We start from the raw sequence: 23,007 nt of genomic DNA on the forward strand, positions 1-23,007 counted from the left end.
TCGCCAGAGGCAGACACCACAGTCCGGGGATCCATGGGGGGATTGGGGTAACCTGGCGGATCTCGGGGGCAAAGACGTCTGCAAGTTGCGTCGTGTGGGCGACACTTTTATGTGAAATTGATGATGATTGAAAGCTGCATCGGCTGGATAGGCAAGGAATTACTAGACATGACAGCGTGATGCTCACGACATTTGCGGATAATAGATACATTTATATCTACGCCCATATTTCAACACCATTTGTGGGAAATTGATCTTAAATGTTGGAACATGTGGTTTTAGGCTTATAAATAGGCTCACCTAGTTGTACTTTCATATCATAAAGTAAAGTTTACAACAAAAATAAAAGTTTTACTTTCATATCATAAAGTAAAATTTACAATAAAAATAAAAGATCATTTAAGAAAAATGTATCTAAGAACGGCAACTTCCTATATTCTTTTGGATTATTCTTATATACCTCACTTTTTCCCATCACCAAAGTACATTTGAAAAAGTATATATAGAAGTGCATATCGAGAACACTAGCTCATCTCTTGTTGTAATCTCGTGCCATCCGCTCGCTGATGTCGGCATACGAATTAAACAATTAAAAGGAACACAGGCTGCGTTGTATCCCCACATCAGAGGCCCATCCCATCCCATACTCCCATTTAAGGCTGGCCACAGATTTTCATGGCGCCACGATGTTCTTTAAGATATATGTGTCAAAACTACTTGTGTGCCATCGTAAATTTAATTCATAGGCGTCTGCGTCACCAGCTGATGATGATTGTCATCACGATGATAGTGATGATGATGATGATGATGATGATGATGACGATGACGATGATCATCCCAATCGCAATCAGAATCCCAATCGTGTGGGACTTGGCGGCGAGTGCTCATTGCATTTTTATCACTTACGCGAAATTGGTTTTTATGTGTCGGGAGTCTCATGTGCGCCTATTAAATGGAAACGCTGCCTCCAATTCCTTTGGCGACCGCACTCGACATCAATTCCACATATCACAACTACCATAAGTAAGTAGGCAGGCATGTGAGTATGTATGCCATGAATATGGAGGGATGTATGGAGGACGTACAAAGTACGTATACGCAGCGTTCGCCGGGAAGACAGTTAAATAAAATGCTCCGCTGGCCGCTTAAGCGATGGCAATCAGCCGCATAGTCAAGTGATATATGGCAGAGCACTTCCAGCCACCGAAGAACTAGGAAGGCCTACGAAGGAGACTACTCCTCTTAGGGTCTCGTGACATTGCTTTATTGATTTATAGGTAAGTAACAGCCAGTTGGGTTGGATTGGGTTGTGCCACTTGAGACACTTCAACTTACGCACTTAATTTGGGTTTTGAATGGCTGAGAGATGAGATCGTTGGACAATTACCTGCAATGAAAGGAGAATTGTATTATTAGACAGAGAATTTAACTGGGTTATAAACATACAACGTCATAGTACCAGTGATATATCATACTATTAACTCCATACGCCTATCTATGACCTGGAGCACACAGGGCAAACAAACTTCGACCACCAGTTTACTCCCCTCTCATCCAGGGAATGAAAAATCTGTCAGGCTCAACAAACTGACAACTTAATGCCACAAGCCGACCAACCACAGGAGCAGCCACCGGTTACTGGATGAGAAGGACGACTCCACATCCAGGCAGGCTCAATGACTTGGCCAGACTGGTCTCTGTGGTAAAATTTAATTTAACATACAATTCAGAATGACCGGCGACAAATGCTCTGGCCAACAAGTAGGGCCACACAATGGCCAAAATTGTTGCCAGGACACAAAGTTTTCCGGAGTTGGAGTAGAAGTTGGAGTTGGAGAGTCGAGGCCCAAGGCTCGAACCCTTAATTATATTGAGTGTATGAAATCCTTTGGCCACACAATGGCCGGCAGGAAGTGAAAGTGGCCATGTCCTTGTCCTTGTCCCTGCTCGCCGTCGTGTTTAATCCAAGCAATTTGCAATTTTTGGTAATTTAACTTGACAAAACTTTTTAATAGGAGGAAGCCACCCCCACTCACACTGACTGACAATGGAAACGAATGGCATTTGTGGCTCCCATTCGATGCGATTCGATTCGCAACTGTTGCCATGATTCAGTCGAGCTCCTTAATCCCGGGAATCCGGGAACGAAGGACTCTTCTCGAACCCTTCGACCGGCCCCATAAAACCATAATTTTCGATTGTTATGTACTTAAAGGCGAATTTCGTCATGTGCGCTGAATGCAAATTTCGTTTTCAATTTCGCTTTTTATGTCTGCGCCTGGTCTATTATATTTTATGATTTATGTTTTTGCCAGATTCTGGGCCAAAGGGGTAGGTTCTGGAAGGGGGCTACATTAAGCGGACTAAGGCGTTAATATCCTTGGTGCAGGATTTGTCTGCCGAATGGACGCGGCGGCAAAAGAGTTGTGGCAATTTACGAGATGATTTGATTTTAATCTCTAACCGCCCTCTGGGAATACAATGCGAATTGCGTATTTTGTTTCTGCTGAATCGGTGATGGAAGCAGATTAAAAAGCAAATATTTATAAGTGAAGGGGATTAGAGGAGATTTATGTGAATGAGAAAACTTTTCGACAATGATCTGTGTGGAAATGCAAGCTATATCGTGTGAATTATGCAAAGTGTTTAATATAAGCAGCTTAAGGCATACAATTATTCAGAAACAATATATACTTCTTGATTTTTCCTACTGTTTATGCATTTAACGACTCCCTAATGCCTCATTAATCATCCCCAGGTCAGATCGTATTCTATCCAGTTACTGTAATATTTTCCAATAGATCTAATTACAAGCAACAACAGCAGATCGCGTTGACGACAGAAGTTGCTGCGCTGAGGGAGTATAAAGTTGAGCGATGAAGCAGGAGGAAAATGAATGTCCCACCATAAGTTGTAATTTTTGCGCAAAAGTCGAGCTACTGCGCCCCCGAAGGCAGTTTGAACTGTCAAAAATGACAAATAGTCCGGCGAGGATTTAATTTTGAATGCACCGCTTCGCAGTCTCAGTCGCAGTCGCAGTGCAGTGGAAATTAACTAAGCGACGTGGAAAAAAGGCGATTTTGGCTATTGGGAAAAGTCAGTGGGAAAGCGCAGCCACCACCGAAAATCTCGCAGACGGAAAGCGGCATTAAAAGCGATCCACGTAGACACACACACACACCTTCCCAATGAAATTCGCATCCCCTCCCTGGCGCTTTTCCTCATTTTCCGAGGGGTGTGTTTGTCCAGAAGGGGGATGCAACCGGGGCCGTTTCATGTTTGTCCGGGAAATTAGTTTGGCTCAACAGCGGCATCATTGGAAAATAAAGGATTTTCTGTTTAGAACAGGACGAGGACGTGGACGAGAATTTATAAATTACTCGTCCGCAGCACAATTGCTCAGCCATACGTTTTATTGCAAATTCTAGATGAAGAAAAAAGGATCCCCGGTTGCTGGGTCTACGGCGCACGTGTATGACAGAAACCCTTCGAGCCATCCATCCACTTATTAAAAATACTTGTTTGTTTGCCTTGCTATATGTATCTGCAACTGGGCATTGTCTATGGATTCTGTGGATTCTCGGGTTGCGTCAACTGGCTTTATTTACGATTCGCTGGGGCATGTAATTAAATTTTTGGATTGCACCTTTTCAGCAGGGAGCTTGGCCCGGACAGGTCAAAGGATGTGGGAGCAGGCTAAACACTTTATATGTTGTCCAAGTCCGCTGTTTGCCAAAATATTGCTAAGTTTTAGGTTTTATTAATTACTTCCTACCACTTATCTCCACTGCCCACCTTTCCTGTGCGCCTTCTTGCAGAAACCAGGCTGTAATTTCGTGGTTCATAGCTCATCGGCGCTGTAAACTAAACTCATTAATTACTACAATTAGGCCATACACATTTTTTCCGCTAGCCCTCAAATTGTTTAATCTGGCAACCGATTCAGGGCCGCACTCCCTGCTAAATGATACGCACGCGACCCAAGAGAACCCAACATTGGTACGAACAACTTCCCATTTCGAGTCGTTAAAATGGTCCGCTTCGGATAAGAAGTAAAAATATAAAAAAAAAGAAGCGAAATGAAAAGGGAAATATATGTAAAACTGCCGTGCTAGACGCGGCAGCTTTGATTAATGGTTTCTTCCAGCACGTCATAAGCGGGCAGGTCCTGGCAAATCCCTACCCCGCCCTTAAGCCATCAAAGGCTGAGTGAGCAGAGCACCTTTTTTTTCTTTGTATTTTTCTTGTATTTTTTGTGAAGCGAGAAGGAAAAGACTGGGCTGTGTCGTCCAGTCAAGTATAATTAACAACTTTGTTGGGCCGTTTCGGGCTTTCCTTTCGCTGTTCGTTAAGAAATTGCAAAAAGTTGTTGCTCGTTTTATGTAAATGATGTGTAAACACCACGTGCAGGAGTGCCCCGAAGTTCATAATAATCCGGAGCAGTGCAACAATGTGGCATTTTGAAAAATACTCGATGCATATTTCGTGGCGCATGTCCATTAGCATTGGGTAAAGGGACTAAAACGAGAGTACAACGACACGTGTCGCCGCGATTTATTAGCATAATTTCTCTTTCTCAGGTTTTTTTTTTTGTTTTTAATGCTCGCCACGGAAGCATTAAAGCGAAATGGATGTTCATCTACCCGAAATGATCCGCAGGAGTGAGGCGGACTCGCTTTTCAATTTCGAAGGCAGCCCCGGAGCCATCATCTTCGTCAGCATAAATTCCCGGGAACTACTCCCTTAATTGTTGTGCATTTGTCAACCTGAGCACACGAAAGCACTTCCAAAATCGTCGTCAAACCGTCTCGAACCTCCTCATCTCTATCTATCCAAAGCCAGGGCAGTTTCACACTTGAATCCAGCACGAGCACTTTAAATTCTGGCACACAAGACACAGACATTTGTAGTAGTAGGGAGTCTTGTGCTATTTATGTCTTACTTAGTAGCACATTTGCTGTGACTAGTTCGTAAATTAATTGGATTTGCAATTACACGCCCCACAAGAGCCAGACTAACAAACAGCACAAAAGTGGTGGGCCAAAGCGAGGAGGCACTGCCAGTATTGAATGAAATGAAATGAGAAGAGCTGACTAAACGGATAAAAGGCAAAATAGATGTAGAGTCTGGAAATTGAATGGAAAAGTCACTGAAAAGAGCGAAATAATTGAACGAGTGTTGAATAAGATAACAGCACGAAGTAAACTCATTGAGAAGCGCATAGAAAGGCGCCAACTTAACCTTGAGGTTATGCAATGCTTTGAGATACCGTTCGGTACTAATCGATACAAATTTGTGTACACTCGGTAGACCATCAAGTGCAAGCAAACAAAATCAGAACCAGAAAGCCTTAAGTACTCCCACTCCCTCAAAGCATTCATATCCCTTCCTCAGATCGACCATTACACTAATTGCTGGCATACAACATTTTTATTGCATTTACCAGCTCCTATTCCGGAATTTCATGCCGTACATACCGCCGTTGAATATGCATAGCAATAAATGGTCATATACGGGCACGGGTTCCCCTACTCTGGACGTCGATTTCGCCAAAAGGAGCAGTCAGGGAAACACTCACAAAATACACACAGCACACACAAACGAACTCTCTAGGTGACGGGCGGGAATATGGAAAAATCAAAGGCAGGAAAAGCGAAAGCAAATTGCTTAAGGGGCCTTACCTGTACAAAACAGTCCCTGGCGAACATTTCAATACAAATGAAATCGGCAAATGGAAATGGACATAGAGCAAATTTCATACGAAATGAAATTAGATTTTTTTATTTGGCAGTCGAGGAAATTGCTGCACGCACGCAAACACCAGAAAATATTGAAATTACATTCAGGAACGCAGAATTCAAAAATATATACCGCCCAGTACGTCTATGCAAAATAACCGCAGGCCATTTGTTTGTAGACAAACATTTGGCATTCTGTATGCCGGTATCTGAGCATCCGAGAGTGGTTTGCGTGCCCAGTCAAACGGAAATGGGCAAATGCCTACGCAAATGTGCGCATTTCAATTAAATTTCCGTTTTAATCACTTTTACAAGTTCCAATGCTACCATTCCGTACCATTCTGCCAGTGGCCGGCATGGGTTAAGCAGGGGGTCAAAGCCCCATGTCGGTATGCTCACTCATTAAAACTGTGTCTGGGGTCAGGTCATGCGTACTAATTTGATGACGTGGATCCGTGATCTACTATCCACTTACGAGCAGCTCAACTTGTTGAGAATCGCATAGAGAGGCGCTTCACTGGTGGAGGATTTGCCAAAGTGGTCTCACCAAGCGGAAAGCTTGGATGGATTGTGCAAATATTTTTAATAATCATGAGACTTGCAAGAAGACTGCACTCATTTGAATTTTTATCACCATTTACTTAGCGTGTATTAAAAATGTATGAAACTTTAATCCTCTCACTCCAATTTTTGAAAACTAACATGGTAGACCTTGACTTATTTCTTGAAACTGTATCTGAACCCGTCCGCTCTTATTGTGGTGTCACTGTCCGTGGTCTGCTGATTGTAGTCCTTGTTGTTCCATACCAAGTGAACAGGTATGCTGATCGAGATTCCCGATGAGGCGTAGCTCCGGCTGGTGATTGTGGTATCCGAGCTGCTGCGCTCATTGCACAGTTCCTCGTAGGGCACCAGTGCCCTGTCTCCAATGTCGGAGGCAGGATTCTCCTCTACCCAATCCCGCAGGCCGCACTCCGAAATGATGGGCGACGAGTGGGCTCCGCTATCCGCTGAGTTCCACGCCTGATCGCTGGCCTCAATAGCCAGCTTGGATGGGAATGCCTCTACTTGTCCACCAGCCTTCGATCTCGGCATCGAACGCAGACTCGCCTCCACGGGCAGGGCACTGCGTCGCAGGAGTTTCTGCAGCGTCTTGAAGGATTCTCGCATCTCAAGAAGCTGCAACTCATCGTAGGGCTCGGTGAGTGGAGTGTTTGGCACCGACAGGGCATTGATAAGGAATTCCAGGTCATCCTCCATGGCTTTTATTGATTTCCCTGATTGTTTGTACCTTTTTTTTATGTGTTCCTAGACTATGTGAACTAGACTTGAATTTGGAAATTTGAATCAAGTGATCTCTGTGCTGACGAGGAGAAAAGCAAAGCTACTCAATGCTACACGATAGAATCTATAACTCTCGCTATGAGAAAATCTTTATTTATTAAATTGCTTTTTTAGTACTTTATTGCATATCTGGTCTATCGCATCACCATGAAATTTGTGCCTCTCCATTGGTTGTCCTTTTCGAACTGCAAACTTTTTTCATTAATTCCGTCTGAGGGCTTTAAGAATGGCATCTTAAGTTCCTGTACCGCCCTAATCTACTTTCTCCCACCACTCCATCCGACTCCAGCTACAGCTCCACCGAAATTTTGCTACAAAGTCATTACGAACAACTTAAGTTTGTGTTAAACACGCCTACATTACCAGATTTTGCATTTGGAACGGCAAAAAGCAAAGTTTAGGGAAAGCTGCCGAGGCAGAAGCGAGAACTGCAAGAAGTGGAAAACTTGAGTTTGGGTCCGTGTAATAATTGTAATTTCGCAGTTTGCCGGAGGAGGAAAGCGGGGAAAAGCGAGGAAAACCGAGGAAGCCCAAGGAAAACACGAAAAATAACAATCAGAAAGCATTTAGCAGCAACTTCTGAAAGCGAGAGTCCCAGGGGAGTCGAGTTAACCAAAGTGTGTTCGCTTGTCGACGCCAGGTGGCTTCCTCTATGGTCGAGTTGCAAGTTCGTGTGTTTCCGATCCAAGTAGTATGTACTGTATGGTATGGTATGGGGGCACCCCCTTCTTCGTGTGTCAACGCATAGGAAAACTTGTACTGCCGGAGGAGGGCAAAAACCAGAAACAAACCATGAATTCCTTTAACGATTAAACAAGGAGCAGGATACCATATAGGATACAGTGTTCCTGCCTCCCTTCCCTTCAAAGAAACACACATAAATCTCTTTTGGGGTGTATCCCGAGTGTGTGTTTCTGTTGCTGTTTCGCCTGGCGTGGCGTGGCAATTTTAATGGCCTGACCTACTTACTGTTCCTGCTTTTTATTGATCACTTAAAGTAACTAGCGTTTCTTTTAATTGCGCAAATTCCAGCGCAAACACCAGACTACGCAACTCTGTGTCTCACGTCAAAAGTTTTGCCACCGCTTGTCCTGCCATTTGTCAGGCATCAGAAAATATGTTTAATAATCTGAACGCATTACCCAAACAGCAGCAGCCACTGTGCAAACAAACGGAAGCAGAAAGGAAAGCGGTTGTGGTTTGGGGCACCAAGGGGTTGCAAGGACAGCGACAAGGGGCAGACACATGTAGACGACTCCAAAAGGCGGAGGACTCCCAGACAGACAGACAGACAAAACAAACAACGAGGGTGAGATGGAAATATATTAGGAGAGGCAGGGAGCTGGGAGCAGGAAGCAGCGAGGAGACCTGTGATACCAAGGAGCATATTTTTGGACAGTGGAACCAAACGAAATGTTATGCCCTCGAAGGAGGAAACAAAAAGCTTTCATCAAGATGCATAAAAATTACAAAATAAAAGGAAACAATCAATATTTACTAGATACATATATGCAAACAGATCTCAAAGTAGAAAGAAAGTATGAGTTTTTAACGAACTTCCCCACTGTGCCGAGCTGCCTGCCATTTGCTGCTCGTCTTCCAAGTTGCAGAAGCCTATTAAATAACATGGTCCTACACATGCGACCTCCAAGGAAGAAAAGGCAGCAGCCGAAAGTTTTGCTCACAATTGCCAGGATAACGCAGGAGGGACAGGAGTAAGCAGTCGCAGTCGCAGTCAGAGGAACCCGAAAGTGGTCACATGAAAATATGAAAATATTCATGGCTAAACAGGAAAAAAGCCAACAAATAATGACGACAACCAAAATACGAGAAAGTGGAGGGGAAACCATGACAAAGTAGAGGGAAACTCGCATGCAGGCAAATGGCAAAAAGTAAACAAATAAACAAATGGGATCGGGCTGTGTATCCTTCGTTTGATAGAGGAAAACTTCAAGAAGGATGACGATGCCGATGACTATAAGGATGGGGATGAGGATGACTGTGGTAGTCATCCACCCATGTCTTAGACATTTGCATATGGAGCTGGAGCAGCTTCTGCCTTTACTATTTGCCTCAGTGAGGCATCTTTGGCCAAATTTAGGGGAAAATTCTATTATTTTAGCTGCTCAAACAACTACTCAGACTGCCAGCAGTTAGTTGCTCACTTTGTCAAACAGATGACCGACCACTTGAGTCCTTTGAGACCCACTACATGGGTATGTAAAACATTTAGCCCCCCCCGTTTCCTTTGGGCAACTTGCACATTGAGCTGCAGCTGGAAAATAAATGTTCAATTTGTAGTTGTCAATTGGCTACTTAGTGCAGTTGAAACATCAGCCATGGAAACGAAGGAACAGGGAAATGCCAAGGCAATTGAAAAGTAAACGAAACTAATGCAGGAATTTGGCAAAGTGCCATCGATAGATGTTGCTATGTATGCTGAGCAAAAGTGAAAAGACCCCTTCAGTACTTCGATGTATTGGAGCAAAAGGATGCATGCGATATCAAATTCTACACTTAAATGATGGCTTTAAAGGAACTAGAAGTATTCAAGACATCATGTTTATCAACAACATGAGCTCGACATTAACCTTTTCGCAAAGAGAGATGATGCCATATCATTAACTTCCAAGGAGAAGCCGAGATTCACCTTTTGGCCTCTCGATAAGCAGCTCATTACTCAAATGCAGAAAAGAAAAACCCCGAAAAAGGTCGGGAATTTGTTGGCCCGATTTTCGTGATTTACTGGGCTCGGTGAAGCCCTTGGATCAGCTAAAAATGGCCGAAACATAATAATAATTTGTTACATGGAAAGAGAGAGAGCACAGTGCAGAGGAGATAAACAAAATAAATGACAAAAGCATGTCAGCACAAAGCAAACTAGAATGGAAATGGAAAATGGATCCATCCGCTCCTCGAATTCGGGAGGCTTTTTGTTGCAACCCTCAGCGATTTTTTGTCTTCTTTCACGGGACTACAGACTACAGACATTTGCATAAATTATCATTTGGTGAGCCGGAACAAAAAAGCCCCGGGATGGGCAGAGATATACTCGGTGTACCTTCGAAAGAAGGCTGAAGGAGCTGCCGTGGCTGGAAAAATGGGTAATAAAAGCCAAATGCATAAAATAACATAAAATAAAACTGGAATTTATGTGCTAGAGCTGAGCAATGGCAAATATCAAACAAATTGCAATAAAATGCAAATTTAAATAGAATCGGCAAAGTTTACATAAATTCTGCCCGTACATTAAAGCCAGCCGAAAATGGTGCTGGCTAAAACAATTTGAATTTAAATATTTTATGCTTAATTTTAGAGCATTTTATGACCGAGCGGCAGACCGCAGAGTTCGAAGAACGGGGAATTCCCCCGGCTATTTGCTGGAAAATGGGGAGCTTGGGGCCCGGAACACCCCTTGTTTGTTTCCAAGCAGCTGAGCACAGCTGGGAAAGTGTACGGAAAAACGAAGACAGCATTTCCCTACGTTTTTAATACACTTTTCCACCGCACACGCCAGCAAAGAGCAAAAAGCAACAGCCGATGGCAGGTGAACTCCACCCATCCGCCAGTTGTTTGTTTTTTTTTTGTGTGTTATGTTCTTTAAAGGAAACTTTTTCTGCACAATGAATTTTTGCGCATTTTCCACCTGTATGAGCCCGAGCCCCGAGAAAAGCGGTGTGGTGGGAAATTCGCCCAGGAAATCGATTCGTTGTGGTTGTTGCTCCGGTAATGAGACTTTCCATGACCAAAACGCAAAACGCCGCAAGGGGAAAGAGCAGAATTTTCCAATGTTTTTTCCAGCTCGTTTCGGGTGAATTCGCAACTATGCAAATGGAAGGTAAATAACACAGCTTAGTCCTTTGGTTCAATTACTGGTAAAAGGAACAGGGTAAGGAAACTCTTTTCGGTTTTTCCCGAGTCTGGGGAAAAGCTATTAGCATGTGGGCGAGAAAAAGGAGGCGGGGGATGGCAACAAATCTCAGCTAATTAAAGTCAACAAGCAGAATCACTTGAAATGCAAATGTCAAATGGCGTAATGGTAATTTGCGAGTTTGTGTGTGTGGGCTGAAGGCTAAAAGACAGAATAATAATATGTGTATGGAGGAATTAAGCTAGCCAAAAAAGAGCAAAATCCAAAAAGGTTGTTGGTGCCTCGACTATTGCATACCCATTGCACTGAAAATCAATATATGCGGTATTTGGTATGAGGTATTCGAATACTACAGTTATGGACTCCTCTTGTGACATGTTTTGTGTGGAATGGTGTTTGTATGATGTTTGTATGGTGTTTGTATATTACCGTATACCCTATTTAAATTGGCTCCCCTACCAATCCCTCCACTTAACACTTTTCACCAGGATCCCTCATATGTTCTACAAGGGCCCTAGCAAGTTGAAGCACCCGCACAAGCAGCACAATATTTTGCTCTTTAAAACTGAAGTACACAAATTTTGATGAGGGTAATTATTGGCAGACTCCGCGGGGCTTGAGTTGAGTTGGTTGGAAAAAGGGTAAACCGAGATTTATAACCGAAATTGATAGGAAGCTGGGGTGAGCAAAAAAAAAAGGAATTAAGATAGAAGGAAGCATAGAATTTCAATTAAAATTAGCAGCCAGGTCGTTAAATATAAAATATTGCTAATTAGATTGTTATGGACGCGTATCAGTAGCGTCAACTGCTTCGCCTCCGACTTTGGCATTGATTTTAACACGGTCATGAATATTAAATTACCAACTCACACATAGATGCCACATAGATGTTTATGGTTGGGGAGAAAAGTTTGTCTGCCATAAATTAAAATCAACGCCCATCTCACACGCCCCTTTCTCCCACTTTCACCTCCTCCCCCTGGACAGCCGCCACTCAGAATGTTGACGGTAATTAACTTTTAGGCATTTTCTATGCATATTTATGTGGGGCGTGCTTTTCGGGGGGGAGGCGAGTGAATGGTCCTTCTGCTTGCATAGCATTAACATTGGGGCGGTGGGGGATGTGGGTGGTGGGTGGTGTTGGGGATGCCCCTCGCCATGTCAGATGATGCGTGCAAGGCCGAGAAAATTACGCTTTTTCTTTCACTTTTGACAGAGGATCTCTGTTCGCCTTCCAAGGCCTTGAAAGCCCTACACACCTACACAAGGACTTCGTATTCTTTCATCGGAAATTCGCTTTCTATTTTTACACACCATCTGTAAATGTCATAAATATATAATGAATTAATCATACAGTTTAGCGGATTTTTCTTCAGGCCACGCCAAGAGTTTTCAATTGTGAATTCAACTGAAAGGAGTCCTTGAGTTTCCATTTTCTACACTCCACTCTACACTGATGTGCACTCATTTATAAATTATTAATGATGTATTAAATATAAATTGGGGTGTTCGCTTTCGAAGGATCTCTTTTTGCGTCTGGCAGCTTGTCAAAAACATAAGGAGGCGTTTTTAAAAATGAGCTCGGATTTAGAGACTGGAAATGCGAGTTTAATGGAATTTTACTTAGCAGTCCTTAAATCTATTAAGATTGCAAACAAAATATCCATCTACTGGGAAATAGTAAGTAAATCAATTTGTTTCCAATAAAAATTAAACCTTGCCTGACAGGCAGTGTCTTAACTTCATTTGGCCCTTGCAAACATTTCAAAGTGTTTTGTTTTTTTTTTTGCATTTTAATTGAAGGCAAAGGCAAACGTTGTCATAGAACGGCACTTAAAACTCAATCAACTGCATCTAACCATATTAAAAGGAGCCCCAGGAGAAGTTGTGGCAGGGGGCAAACGTATAACGCATACGCCATGTGGTGCATGGTGCATGGTGCACTGATGTCGTCGGCATAGAAAATAAAAGAATGCAATCAATTTGTCAACGTCTGTGTTCTGGTATTGGTGGATATGCCACCGTTACACAGCCGTCTATATGCATGTTTGCCATGTCTGCATTCTGTCCGTTCGTCTGTCCGTCCGTTTGTTCGTCTGTCCGTCCGTACCGCTTCCCCTCCATCCGTCCGCCGGGCCATTCATTCATCCATTCGTTCGCCTGTCATCACACACGTATGCCGGCAATTTATGTGTCGTCTGGGTCTGGACTTTTTGCCTTCGCATTCGAGGGAAAACCAGCAACAGAAACAGCAGCAAGTAAATAAATTTAAAAGCGCTTAAAATGGGCGGTTTGGGGCGTGGCACATCTGCAATTTACCATGTCGCAAGGTGACTCGACAACATTTGCCGTCTGAGCTTCGGTTTCAGTTGCATAGAACGACAATGATGATATTCAAGTTTACTGTGACACGAGCAAATTCAATTAAAACACCATGTCTTCGTTCACCGGGCAACTAACTGGTTTACTTTTTAGTTGAAACTTTAAATCAATTACTCTTGCGATGATGAAATACTTTGTAACCCTTGCACCTCTTATGGTGTGTAAACCAATTAGGTCTCAATTAACGTCCATTTCCCGAAGCCTATTTAAAAAGTTAAAGGTACCTTTATATATACTTTTAGTGTACTATTAAGTTGATGAACTTCTAATGCACATATGGTGTTCTATCCCTAATCGCAATCCCTAATCACATAACGCAGACTCTTCAGCCGGAGGATGAGCACTTGGGTGAGAGTGGGGCAGCTGGAGATCTCTGCACTTGTGGGTTTTGTGAACTTGTAAGACCAAACAGCCCGGGGCGAAAAAACAGCTCAAAAAACAAACAATGCAGAGAAACAACAGTCGAGGAGAAGGGCACGAACGTGTTGTTGCTGTTGTCGTTATGATATTATTGCACTTGTCAGCTCCACACATGCACACTCGCACACAGCCCCACTCCAGAGGGACACTCGCACACTCGCACACACACCCTCAGAATTATTTGTAGCCCAGATGAACATTCCGCAAGCTGCAAGAGACGCCACAAAGTATGCAAAGTTTTTCTGCCAAAGCGCAAATGAAAACAGCAAACGATACACAAAGTTACAAGGATATATATGCATGTGTGTGTGGAGTGAGGCAGAGAGGATGACTGTAATCCTGCGCAGGTATGCCTGTGCGAGATGCCTACAAAGGCATAGCAAGGACCCGGTATCCAGCTGGAAATATGTCAACACACCGGGCGTATGAGTAATAAGTGCGAGCATGAGCACGAGCCAAAGACAACAGCTGCGCATCAACTGCGACTCGGAATCAAATTTGCACATCTGCAGCGGAATGAAATGCATTGAAATGTTAGCCACAGAGCTATGGCATGCATAACCCACTCAAAGTCGGAGGTTGGGGCTGGGAATCGTCAGTCAAAGGTTGAAACATCGAGCAAAGTGAAACATCGCTGCACTGTGCCAAGTTTCATAATAATTTCACAAAGGAAACTGTAGGAATTTCAATTTCAATCAATTCGAACTCAAGCCATTAAGCAAATCAAACGAAACAAATACTTCTTAAAGCTAATAATTCTAGAACTTAGTATACGTATACTGTTATATATCTTACTGTGGCTTGTAGCCTTAAAATTAATTTCAAAATTCCCTATAATATTTTCCGCGGTGCAAATGAGTTGAGTTCTATACTTCCTTCACGGCTGCCATCGTTATTGCTTTGGGGAGTATGCACGGCATGCGAAAACCACCCGCCTCCCAGTCCTAATTCCATTTGCATGCCGCAGCTCGAATCAGTCTACTTCTGTTTTATACATTTTAATTTGAGTGAGCGAGTCCTGGCTGCCAGGACACATCCAGGCTTCCCGCATGGAGCTCCATCCTCCTGTCATTCACCGCAGTGCCCGTCTCCACCTACGAGGAACCATTCCCCAACATCTCAACCCATTCGACGTCGCAGTCTCCCTTCAACTCGGCCATCTCTCTTGGTATTTCGCCTCGTTTCGTTTCGCATCTATTTTTTATAAGCAGACGCAATTGTTTCGAAAATGAAAGGTTAAAATGTTAAATGCGACTTTGGATGCGAACAATGGGTTAAGGGTTTGGCTGCTGTCATTTTTTTTTTTTTTTTAATAATAATAATTGTTTATTTATTAAGGCATACGGGGAAAACTTGGAGCCCCTTTGTGTCCTTCTTTTCTATTAATTCAGCCCATTTGGGCGCGCCGGCTAACTACAGTTAGCTTTTTCTATTTTACAATGATTTTACTACAATTACATAACAATCACAGATAACATATAGGAATTAAAATAAGCGTCCGCTTCTGCTGACCCTTGTCACAGGAGATCGGGATATGAGATCCCTCGGTTGTCTTCTATTCAGCCTTCTTAGTGGGCGAGATCTGTTTAGAGCGCTGGCCAGCGGATTTCTGTGGCTCTCCAACCTGTCATGGTATCTGCTCGAGTGCTGGTTTATCTCGTCAAATACCGTTGCGAGTTTCAGGTCTCTGTGCAGGGTGGTGTTTCGCACAAACCACTCGCATCCGGTGATGAGTCTTGCGACCTTATTTTGTATAGCCTGGATTCTTTTGATTTGGCTGTCGCATGCCAAGCCCCAGATTTGGCACCCGTACTTCCAGTTTGGAGCTAAAATCTGTTTGTAGATTGTCAGCTTGTTGGATAGCGACAATTTACTGCGCGGACACAGTAGCCAGTAGTGCTTCGCCACCTTAGCACGTAGGCGAGTTTTAATGTCGGTCACATGCTTGGCAAATGTGAGTCTGCGATCCAGAAGCACTCCAAGGTATTTGGCTGCGTTCGGCTGTGGTACAAGGGCTGCCTCGATGTAGACGGGCGGTGGCGTTCTCCGCTTTAAAGTATAGCAAACGTTGTTGGATTTACTGCTATTTATGCCAATGTTCCAACGTCTTGCCCATTCCGAGAATCGATCTGCAAAGTCCTGTATACCATCCGCTGCGTCGTGCTCGCATCGGGACCTGTAGGTGACGCACACGTCATCGGCAAATGTGGCCAACATTGAGTTCCCGTAAAGGCTTACATCCGGCTGCGGCATGTCGTGGCTATATAGGCAGTAGAGCAGGGGGCCCAGGACACTTCCTTGTGGAACACCAGCTGCCACATTGTGCTCGGTGGAAATTGCTGAATGGAATCGCACAGCGAACCTCCTACCTTCCAGGTACGATTTTAGCAGCCCATAATATGGAGCAGGCAGCGTCTGCTTGATTTTTAGCTGAAGTCCAATGTGCCACACTCGATCAAACGCTTCTCGAATGTCCAAGAAGAGGCTGTTGCAATATTCCTTGTTGTCGTAGGCAGTCAGAATTTGCTCGACGACCCGATGGAGCTGCTCGACAGTACAGTGGCCAGCACGAAAACCGAACTGGTGCTCAGGGGTAATCCCCTGGGCTTCCATAATCCTTACAATCCGGACAGCAATCATTCTCTCAAACACCTTCGAAATTGAAGGGAGGAGACTGATCGGCCGGTAGGAGGCGGGCTCCCTTTCCGGCTTGCCAGGTTTGTGGATCATGGAGATTATCCCGAGCTTCCACTGATAAGGGAAGTATTGCAACCTCACAATAGCGTTGAAAATCAACGTTATGTAGAGGATCGCTTGACTGGGCAGGGCCTTCAATGTGGCGTTGCAGATGACGTCATGTCCTGGTGCTTTGTTGCTACTCTGGCGCACAATGACTTCGGCTACCTCGCAGGGTTCAAACGGCGTGATTGGCAGGTCCATTTGAAGCGCTTGGTTCAACCGCTCCTGAGTTTCTTCAACCTGTTGCAGGCTGGCAAGCTTGAATGGTTGAAATCGCTCAGCGAGGTGCGCAGCGAATACCTCCGCTTGTCCCAAGTCGGTCCGACACCATGTCCCGTTGCTATCGACTAAAGGCGCCTTCCTCGTGCAACGCCTTTTGATTGCGCGCGTGGCCTTCCACAGCGAATGCGTCGCTTCGCTTTCGACTCCAGTATTGGCAAGCCTTTCGTCGAACCATGCGGATTTGTGCCGCACCAACGCGCATCGGAGCCTACTCAGCGCTCGATTCCATTCCGTCTTGTCCAACGGGTGACGGGACCTGATCCACCTAGTGCGTAAGCGCCTCTTCTCAGCTATGAGCAGCAGGATCTCCCTGGTTATTGGGATTCGATCTACCGCGGGCTGCCGAGATATGCTGCGAGTTGCCAATCGAGCTGCTGACTTGATATTGTTGGTAAGAAGTTCAATAGCTTCATCAACATCCTGACCAGAGTTTAAGGTAGTGTTGAGGGGCAATGTGGATTCTAGTTGCGATTGGAATACCTCCAGGTTAGTACGCCTAGTGATAAGCCGCTCCATCTTAGGGTAGCATATTGCCCCCGCATCCAGCGTAATTACCAGAGGCAGGTGGTCGGAGCTAAGCTCAGCAACCGCACTTATGTTAGCGTGAATGCCCAGCACACCCTTTGTCAGTGCAAAATCAATGTACCCTGGGGAGCCTCTACTGCCATACGGGTATCTTGTTGGTCCTCCTGTTGCTAGCGAGTTCACCTCCGAGTTTAGTACGAGATTCGCTAGTGCAATGCCTCTTTGGTTGCTCCTTCCAGCACCCCAGAGCCAGTGGGACGCGTTCCAATCGCCCGCAACGATGAATTTCGTCTGGAACTCTTCCAAAATGTCCTTAAACTCGTCCGTAGTCCATGCAAATCTCGGTGGGCAGTACACCGCTCCAAAGCTTATAGGACCAAGTGCCGTTTCAATAGCCGCCGGCGCGAGCTGCACCTTGTTAGTGGCTATTGGTGTTAGCGGGAAGTGGGCAAGGCTAGATTTGATCAAGATTGCTGCCCCGCCTTTGGCGTTGCCAGCACTCGGATCATTGGCAGTGTAAGCTACAAAGCCGAATAGCTTGGGCGCCTGTGTCCCCTTGCAGTGTGTCTCGCTGAGCAGTAACACATCGATTTCATGTCGTCGCACGAAGCACTCCACTTCAGGCAACTTCTTGGATACGCCGTCGGCGTTCCACACTAGGATGCGCAGCGGCATCATTATGGGGCTTGCTGCGCATGGAGGGCAGTGAGCAGATTAAGAATCTGCCCCTGCTGCTGTGTCTGTTGTTGCTGCTGCTTTAGCATCATCATCATAAGCTCCATCTGCTTTTCTTGGAGCGCCCGGAGGGAGTTAATGCTATCACTCAGTGCCTTGAGGATGACTTCGATGTTGTTGTTGGTGTCCGTCGGCTGCTGGAGTTGATCTCTCGTCGTCCTTTGTCGGCTGCGGCTCCTGTCGTTGCAGTGCTGCTGGTGCTGCTTTGCTATATCTGCATAGGAAACGCCGCCTTGAAGGGTGGCAGTCGCCCTGCTTCCGGTGGTGTAGCGTGGCAAACTTCTACCTGTACCTTCGGTTTTGCTTCCAAGTCCACTCTTCGGCCTCGAGCGTTGCAGATACTCCTGGTACTTGGTGCAGCCCGAATAGTTGGCTGGGTGCTGTTTACCACAGTTGTAGCAAGTGCATTCCTCACTGCGCGGTCGAGTACACTCCTTGGCAGGATGCTCTCCACCGCACTTCACACATATGTGTGCTTTACGGCAGTATTTGGCCGTGTGACCAAACTGCTGGCATCGGTGACATTGCACGATGGCAGTGCGCTTGCGAAGTGGCTCTATTACCACTCTCATATGGCATAGAGTCTTCACTGCCAGAATCTCCTTGTTATTAGCCGCAGCGGCAATATTAATGAAGAACATATTGACTGGCTTTGTTGTGGGAGTGCCAGGCTCGCTGCGCTTTAGGGGCGTATGTACATCAAGTACCTTGTGACCAGCTTTTTCAATCTCCTCCTTAATCTGGGCGGTCAGCATGCTGTGGTGCAGACCTTTTACGCAGACTCTATATGGTCTGTCCTCCTTCAGCTGGTAGCAATGAAACTCGTATTGCTCGTCCTCTAGCCAGCTGACGATACTTCGAAACGTGCTTGCATCAGCAGCGTAAAGTCGCATGACACCACCCAGCGATGCTCTAGCTTCGACCTTGCTAATGTCAGCCACTCTTTTAACTCCCAGCATCAGCAAGTTGACGTTGTTGACTCCTTCAAGCACAATTGGTGGTGGCTTTGGTTGCGCTTTGCCAGTAGCCGCCCTCTCCTGCGCAGCTATAGCAGCTTGGCGGCTAGTGCTGGGCTGCTCGACACTTTCAAGTTCAGATTCCATGTTAGCTGGGGTGTCCGCGAGGAGCCCGAAACGATTTGATCGGCCATTGTAGCTAGCATGGGAGATATCATCCTTTTTGCCAGAGTTAAATTTCTTCCTCTCAAGATTTGGAGAAGCGCCTGGTGTTGTCTTGCGCTTTACAGTTTGGAATCGCTGCACTACTGCGTCACCTGAAGCAGAGTTTAGGTTGCGGGTGTGAAGCCCAGCTGGAGATTCATTGGCGCTCGAAAAGGGGCCAGTAGTCGGAGTCACCGTCGTGGTAGTCTCGGTTACGCCGTTCATCGTCTCAGGTTGATTGACGGCATTTCTAAGCGCATCGCCAAGCATCTCTTTGTATCTTGTTGATTTCATACTGTCACAAGCTTTCGTTTTTAGAGCACGCCTGGAAGTATGCATCAAATCACCAGGGTCCTAGTCAAGACTTGGACCCTGGGATAGTTGGAGCTTTGAGCTCAACAGCTGGTTTTTGTGCACAAGCGATCGCGTGGCCACTGGGAGCCCCACTTTGTGTAAATAAATTCAGTCTTTTTTAAATGAAAGTGGTTAAGTTCCACTAAAACATCACTGATATCGACTTGAGGGTCACTACTAACAATTTGTGCCACTATTTTGGACTTGTCTTTGGTTTATCACGGCGAACAGAAACTTTCACTTTTCGCGTTGATTAGCTGCGTACCCCGCGCGTGCGTTCAGCTCGGCAGATGTCTCGAACTGGCTGCTGTCATTGTTTTTGCCAGAGGGTTGCTTGACTGTAGCCAGGAAATGCAGGCGCCCTTGGAGAGATCAAAACACGAACTTTGTCAATGAACTTCATATGTAAAGTTACTGGCGAAGCAATCTGAGTTTTGAGCGGGCTGTGGGTTTGATAAATGGGCTCGGGGACTCGGGGAATTGCAGCGTTCATGGATTCCTACAAATGCAAAACAAAGATGTGGGTTTTAAGCCAACTATGGTAACTAGTACAATATCTGGGCAATATTCCACCATAATTTGTGAGAAATTTCAGTCCAGTCTAAGCTATTCTTTATTGGAAATAGTTTCTCATTCTCCTGTTGTTTATTTTAGCAATATTTTCCCCTTTGCCACACAATATTCAATTTGAACGCATAGGTGAAGCGTGAGCTTCAAAAATGCATTAAATTAAAAATATTTACGCAGGATACAGGCACTTTTCTCGACGCACAAGAGCCTGTCTCGAAATACGTGTGCCAGGGCAAGCCAGGGCATTTTAGTTCTTGGCCATTGTTCATATTAAATTTTGATAGCCAGCCATACATCCGGCTATCCGAAAAGAGAGACAGCCACAAAGGGATGCCAAAGCTTTTTGTTCATAAACATTTTTGTGTGTGTTTTGCCTGGGGGTAATGGGGAATGGCCAGATGGGAGCACTCTGGAATGCCTTTCTTTCTCCTCTTTTGTGGGCAATTCAGACATTAGAGATAGGCCGGCCAAAACAGAAATGGTCAATGCAAAGAGAAGGAAAATTAGGTCAGGCAAACAATAAAAATCATCAGACAACGCTGAGACTTGATGAGCTCGACAGCTCGATAAAGCTGCGGGGAAAAGGACATTCAAGCTGAGAGGGAATGGTTGGATTGAGAAGGGGGGGAAGTCAACCCCTAATGGCATAATCTTCACTAATTTAGCGCTCATTAATTCCTAGCGCTGCCATTCTGTTTGATAACACGAAAAGCGTAATTGAATTAAAAGTGGCAGCAGGACAAGGGCTGAATACGTCCTGGATTCGGCAATCATAAACATCAACATGTCGAGGACTTTCGTTCTTTTCCTTTCTTTTTCGCTGCCAATATTCCGTGCTTTAATTAAAATGGCACAATCAGGACGAAGAAAGTCGCCTCCTGTGTGTCGATATCTTCGACGTTTCGTTCAGTTTCGTTCATTTTCGTTCCTTTTCTTCCTAATCAGCATGCCATTTGTGTAATTTGTGTCGTCCTTGGTGGCATAGGAGCTTCTGCCAGCTATCGCAGCCTAATCATCTCGAGGCCCATTTGTTGTTACGGCCTTTGCCATTTTCACCCAGCCCGGCTTTTTATTATAATTAGATACGAATTGCTGAGCACTCGAAGGCAGCCTCGTGTCCTGCGTCTAATGTCTAATGCCAGTCATCTCATCAGCACGCACTCCTCCTCGCAGGACTCGCCTTTGTCTTATCCCTTTGCCACTTTGCCAGTTTGCCACTTTGACTTCCTGCCGAATTGGTTGGGTCAGCAGTTTTTAATTGAATTGCACGAGCTCTCGTTTATTATGCGCATCTATTTGCATTTTCCATCCACAAATCGTCAAATGCAATTCCTTCTGCGGCTAATTGTGTGTTTCTGTGGCTGGGAAAAGTTAATCTCGTGGGAAGTGCCACCCAAACGGAAACTTTCGGTGAAGTAAGCTGAATTTTCACAAGTTTGCTTCGCAGAGTTTGTGTACATTTAATTAAAGATTCCCAAATCAAAACTTAACTTTAACTTGACACCCACACATATCTCTCAAAATATTCGATTCAATTTGTCTTATTTGTGTACATTTAATTAAAGATTCCCAAATCAAAACTTAACTTTAACTTGACACCCACACATATCTCTCAAAATATTCGATTAAATTCGACCTATTCCGATCTATATAATAACACTTGTCCTTTACTGCTTCTTTTTATTGGGGTCTTAATGTAGAGCAACTTAAAATCTGCAACATTATTCTGGTCACTTTATGTGCCTTTATCTCCGGCAAACGAGAAAAAGTCTAGAGGAAAAATGGGAAATAATTTAATAAGGGAAAGTTCGCCCAGATCCGCATTGACCTTTTTCTTTTGCTAGCTGAATGTGCAAAGCGGTTGACATAAATAAAAAATGTTACTACATTTTGGCACATTACACAAAATAAAGGCGAAGGCAAAAGGCGAATTCCCTAAAGAAAACCGAGTGAATGGGAAAATGGGTCTGAAAATAGCCTGATAAAATTGTGAAAAACTGCCGAAATGTGCTGGGCAATTCTCGGGAAAAAGCGTCAAGACGAAAACGGGTCAAGTAATCAATTTTGGTGGACAGGCTTGAGAATTATTTTTGCAAGGGATCCCAGCGATGGATTCGCTTAATTAGATCTCATGTTCGTGGAAAGTTGGGGCCTCCACAAAGGGTGTTCGCATTTATCTAAATTATTTCGTTAGTCGGGCCAAACAAATTAAAATAAATGTTTGTCAAAGGTCCGCACGCAGAGTCAACAAATTAAAAATTGTTTGAGTTGTGGGCGAGGTTAAAAGGGGAAAGGTATTTGGGGTCACTTGGGCAGGTGTTCGCCGAAAAAGGGTTTCCGTGTTTGCTTTTTTCGCCCCCAAAAAGTCAACCCCCACCAATGGCTTCATTATATTGGCGTTGTGTGAAAGGTTAAATTTGTACAAGTTGCGTTTTAAAAACCGACGAGACTTGAAGAACTGGCAAAAAGTGGGTATACTTTAATATGTGTATTCATTCGAAATGTTATTTTCCGTCACTAGTGTGAGCTTTTCTCCCCCTATTGAATATTCAGAAAAACTGATTCCATCACAGAATGCCGCTGGCGAAGGGAATGATATGAATTCATATCTGCTGTTGGGGCACGTCAAAATGTTTTATCAACAATGGCCTCAGGTTGTGTATTGATTAAAAAATTTCGTCAAGCGCCAGACAGCCGGGAAAATGTGGAGGAAAATGGGGGAAAAATGAGGGAAAAAACGCGGCGTGCACTTGTTGACAGCCTTACGCCCGGGGTCATAATTTCAGTTCAAAGGCCGCTGCGAAAACTTTACAAAAATTGTGATTTTAAGCGGCTTTCCAGCGGCCAAGAGCGCTGATGATGAGGGCCGCGGTAAGCCACGGAAATT

At 44.7% G+C, this 23,007-nt stretch overlaps 2 protein-coding genes across 3 annotated transcripts in view; both read right to left on the reverse strand.

Annotated features, from left to right (window-relative positions):
• Positions 1-23,007, reverse strand: part of LOC122626178 (E3 ubiquitin-protein ligase TRIM9) — an 81,344-nt gene that overhangs the window by 46,624 nt on the left and 11,713 nt on the right. The window lies entirely within an intron of this gene.
• Positions 6,305-7,118, reverse strand: LOC122626211. Its single transcript, XM_043806387.1, has one exon. The coding sequence runs from the start codon at positions 6,996-6,998 to the stop codon at positions 6,456-6,458; it is 543 nt and encodes a 180-aa protein (XP_043662322.1). The 5' UTR covers positions 6,999-7,118; the 3' UTR covers positions 6,305-6,455.

Source organism: Drosophila teissieri, chromosome 2L, assembly GCF_016746235.2.
Source record: "Drosophila teissieri strain GT53w chromosome 2L, Prin_Dtei_1.1, whole genome shotgun sequence".
Taxonomy (NCBI): domain Eukaryota; kingdom Metazoa; phylum Arthropoda; class Insecta; order Diptera; family Drosophilidae; genus Drosophila; species Drosophila teissieri.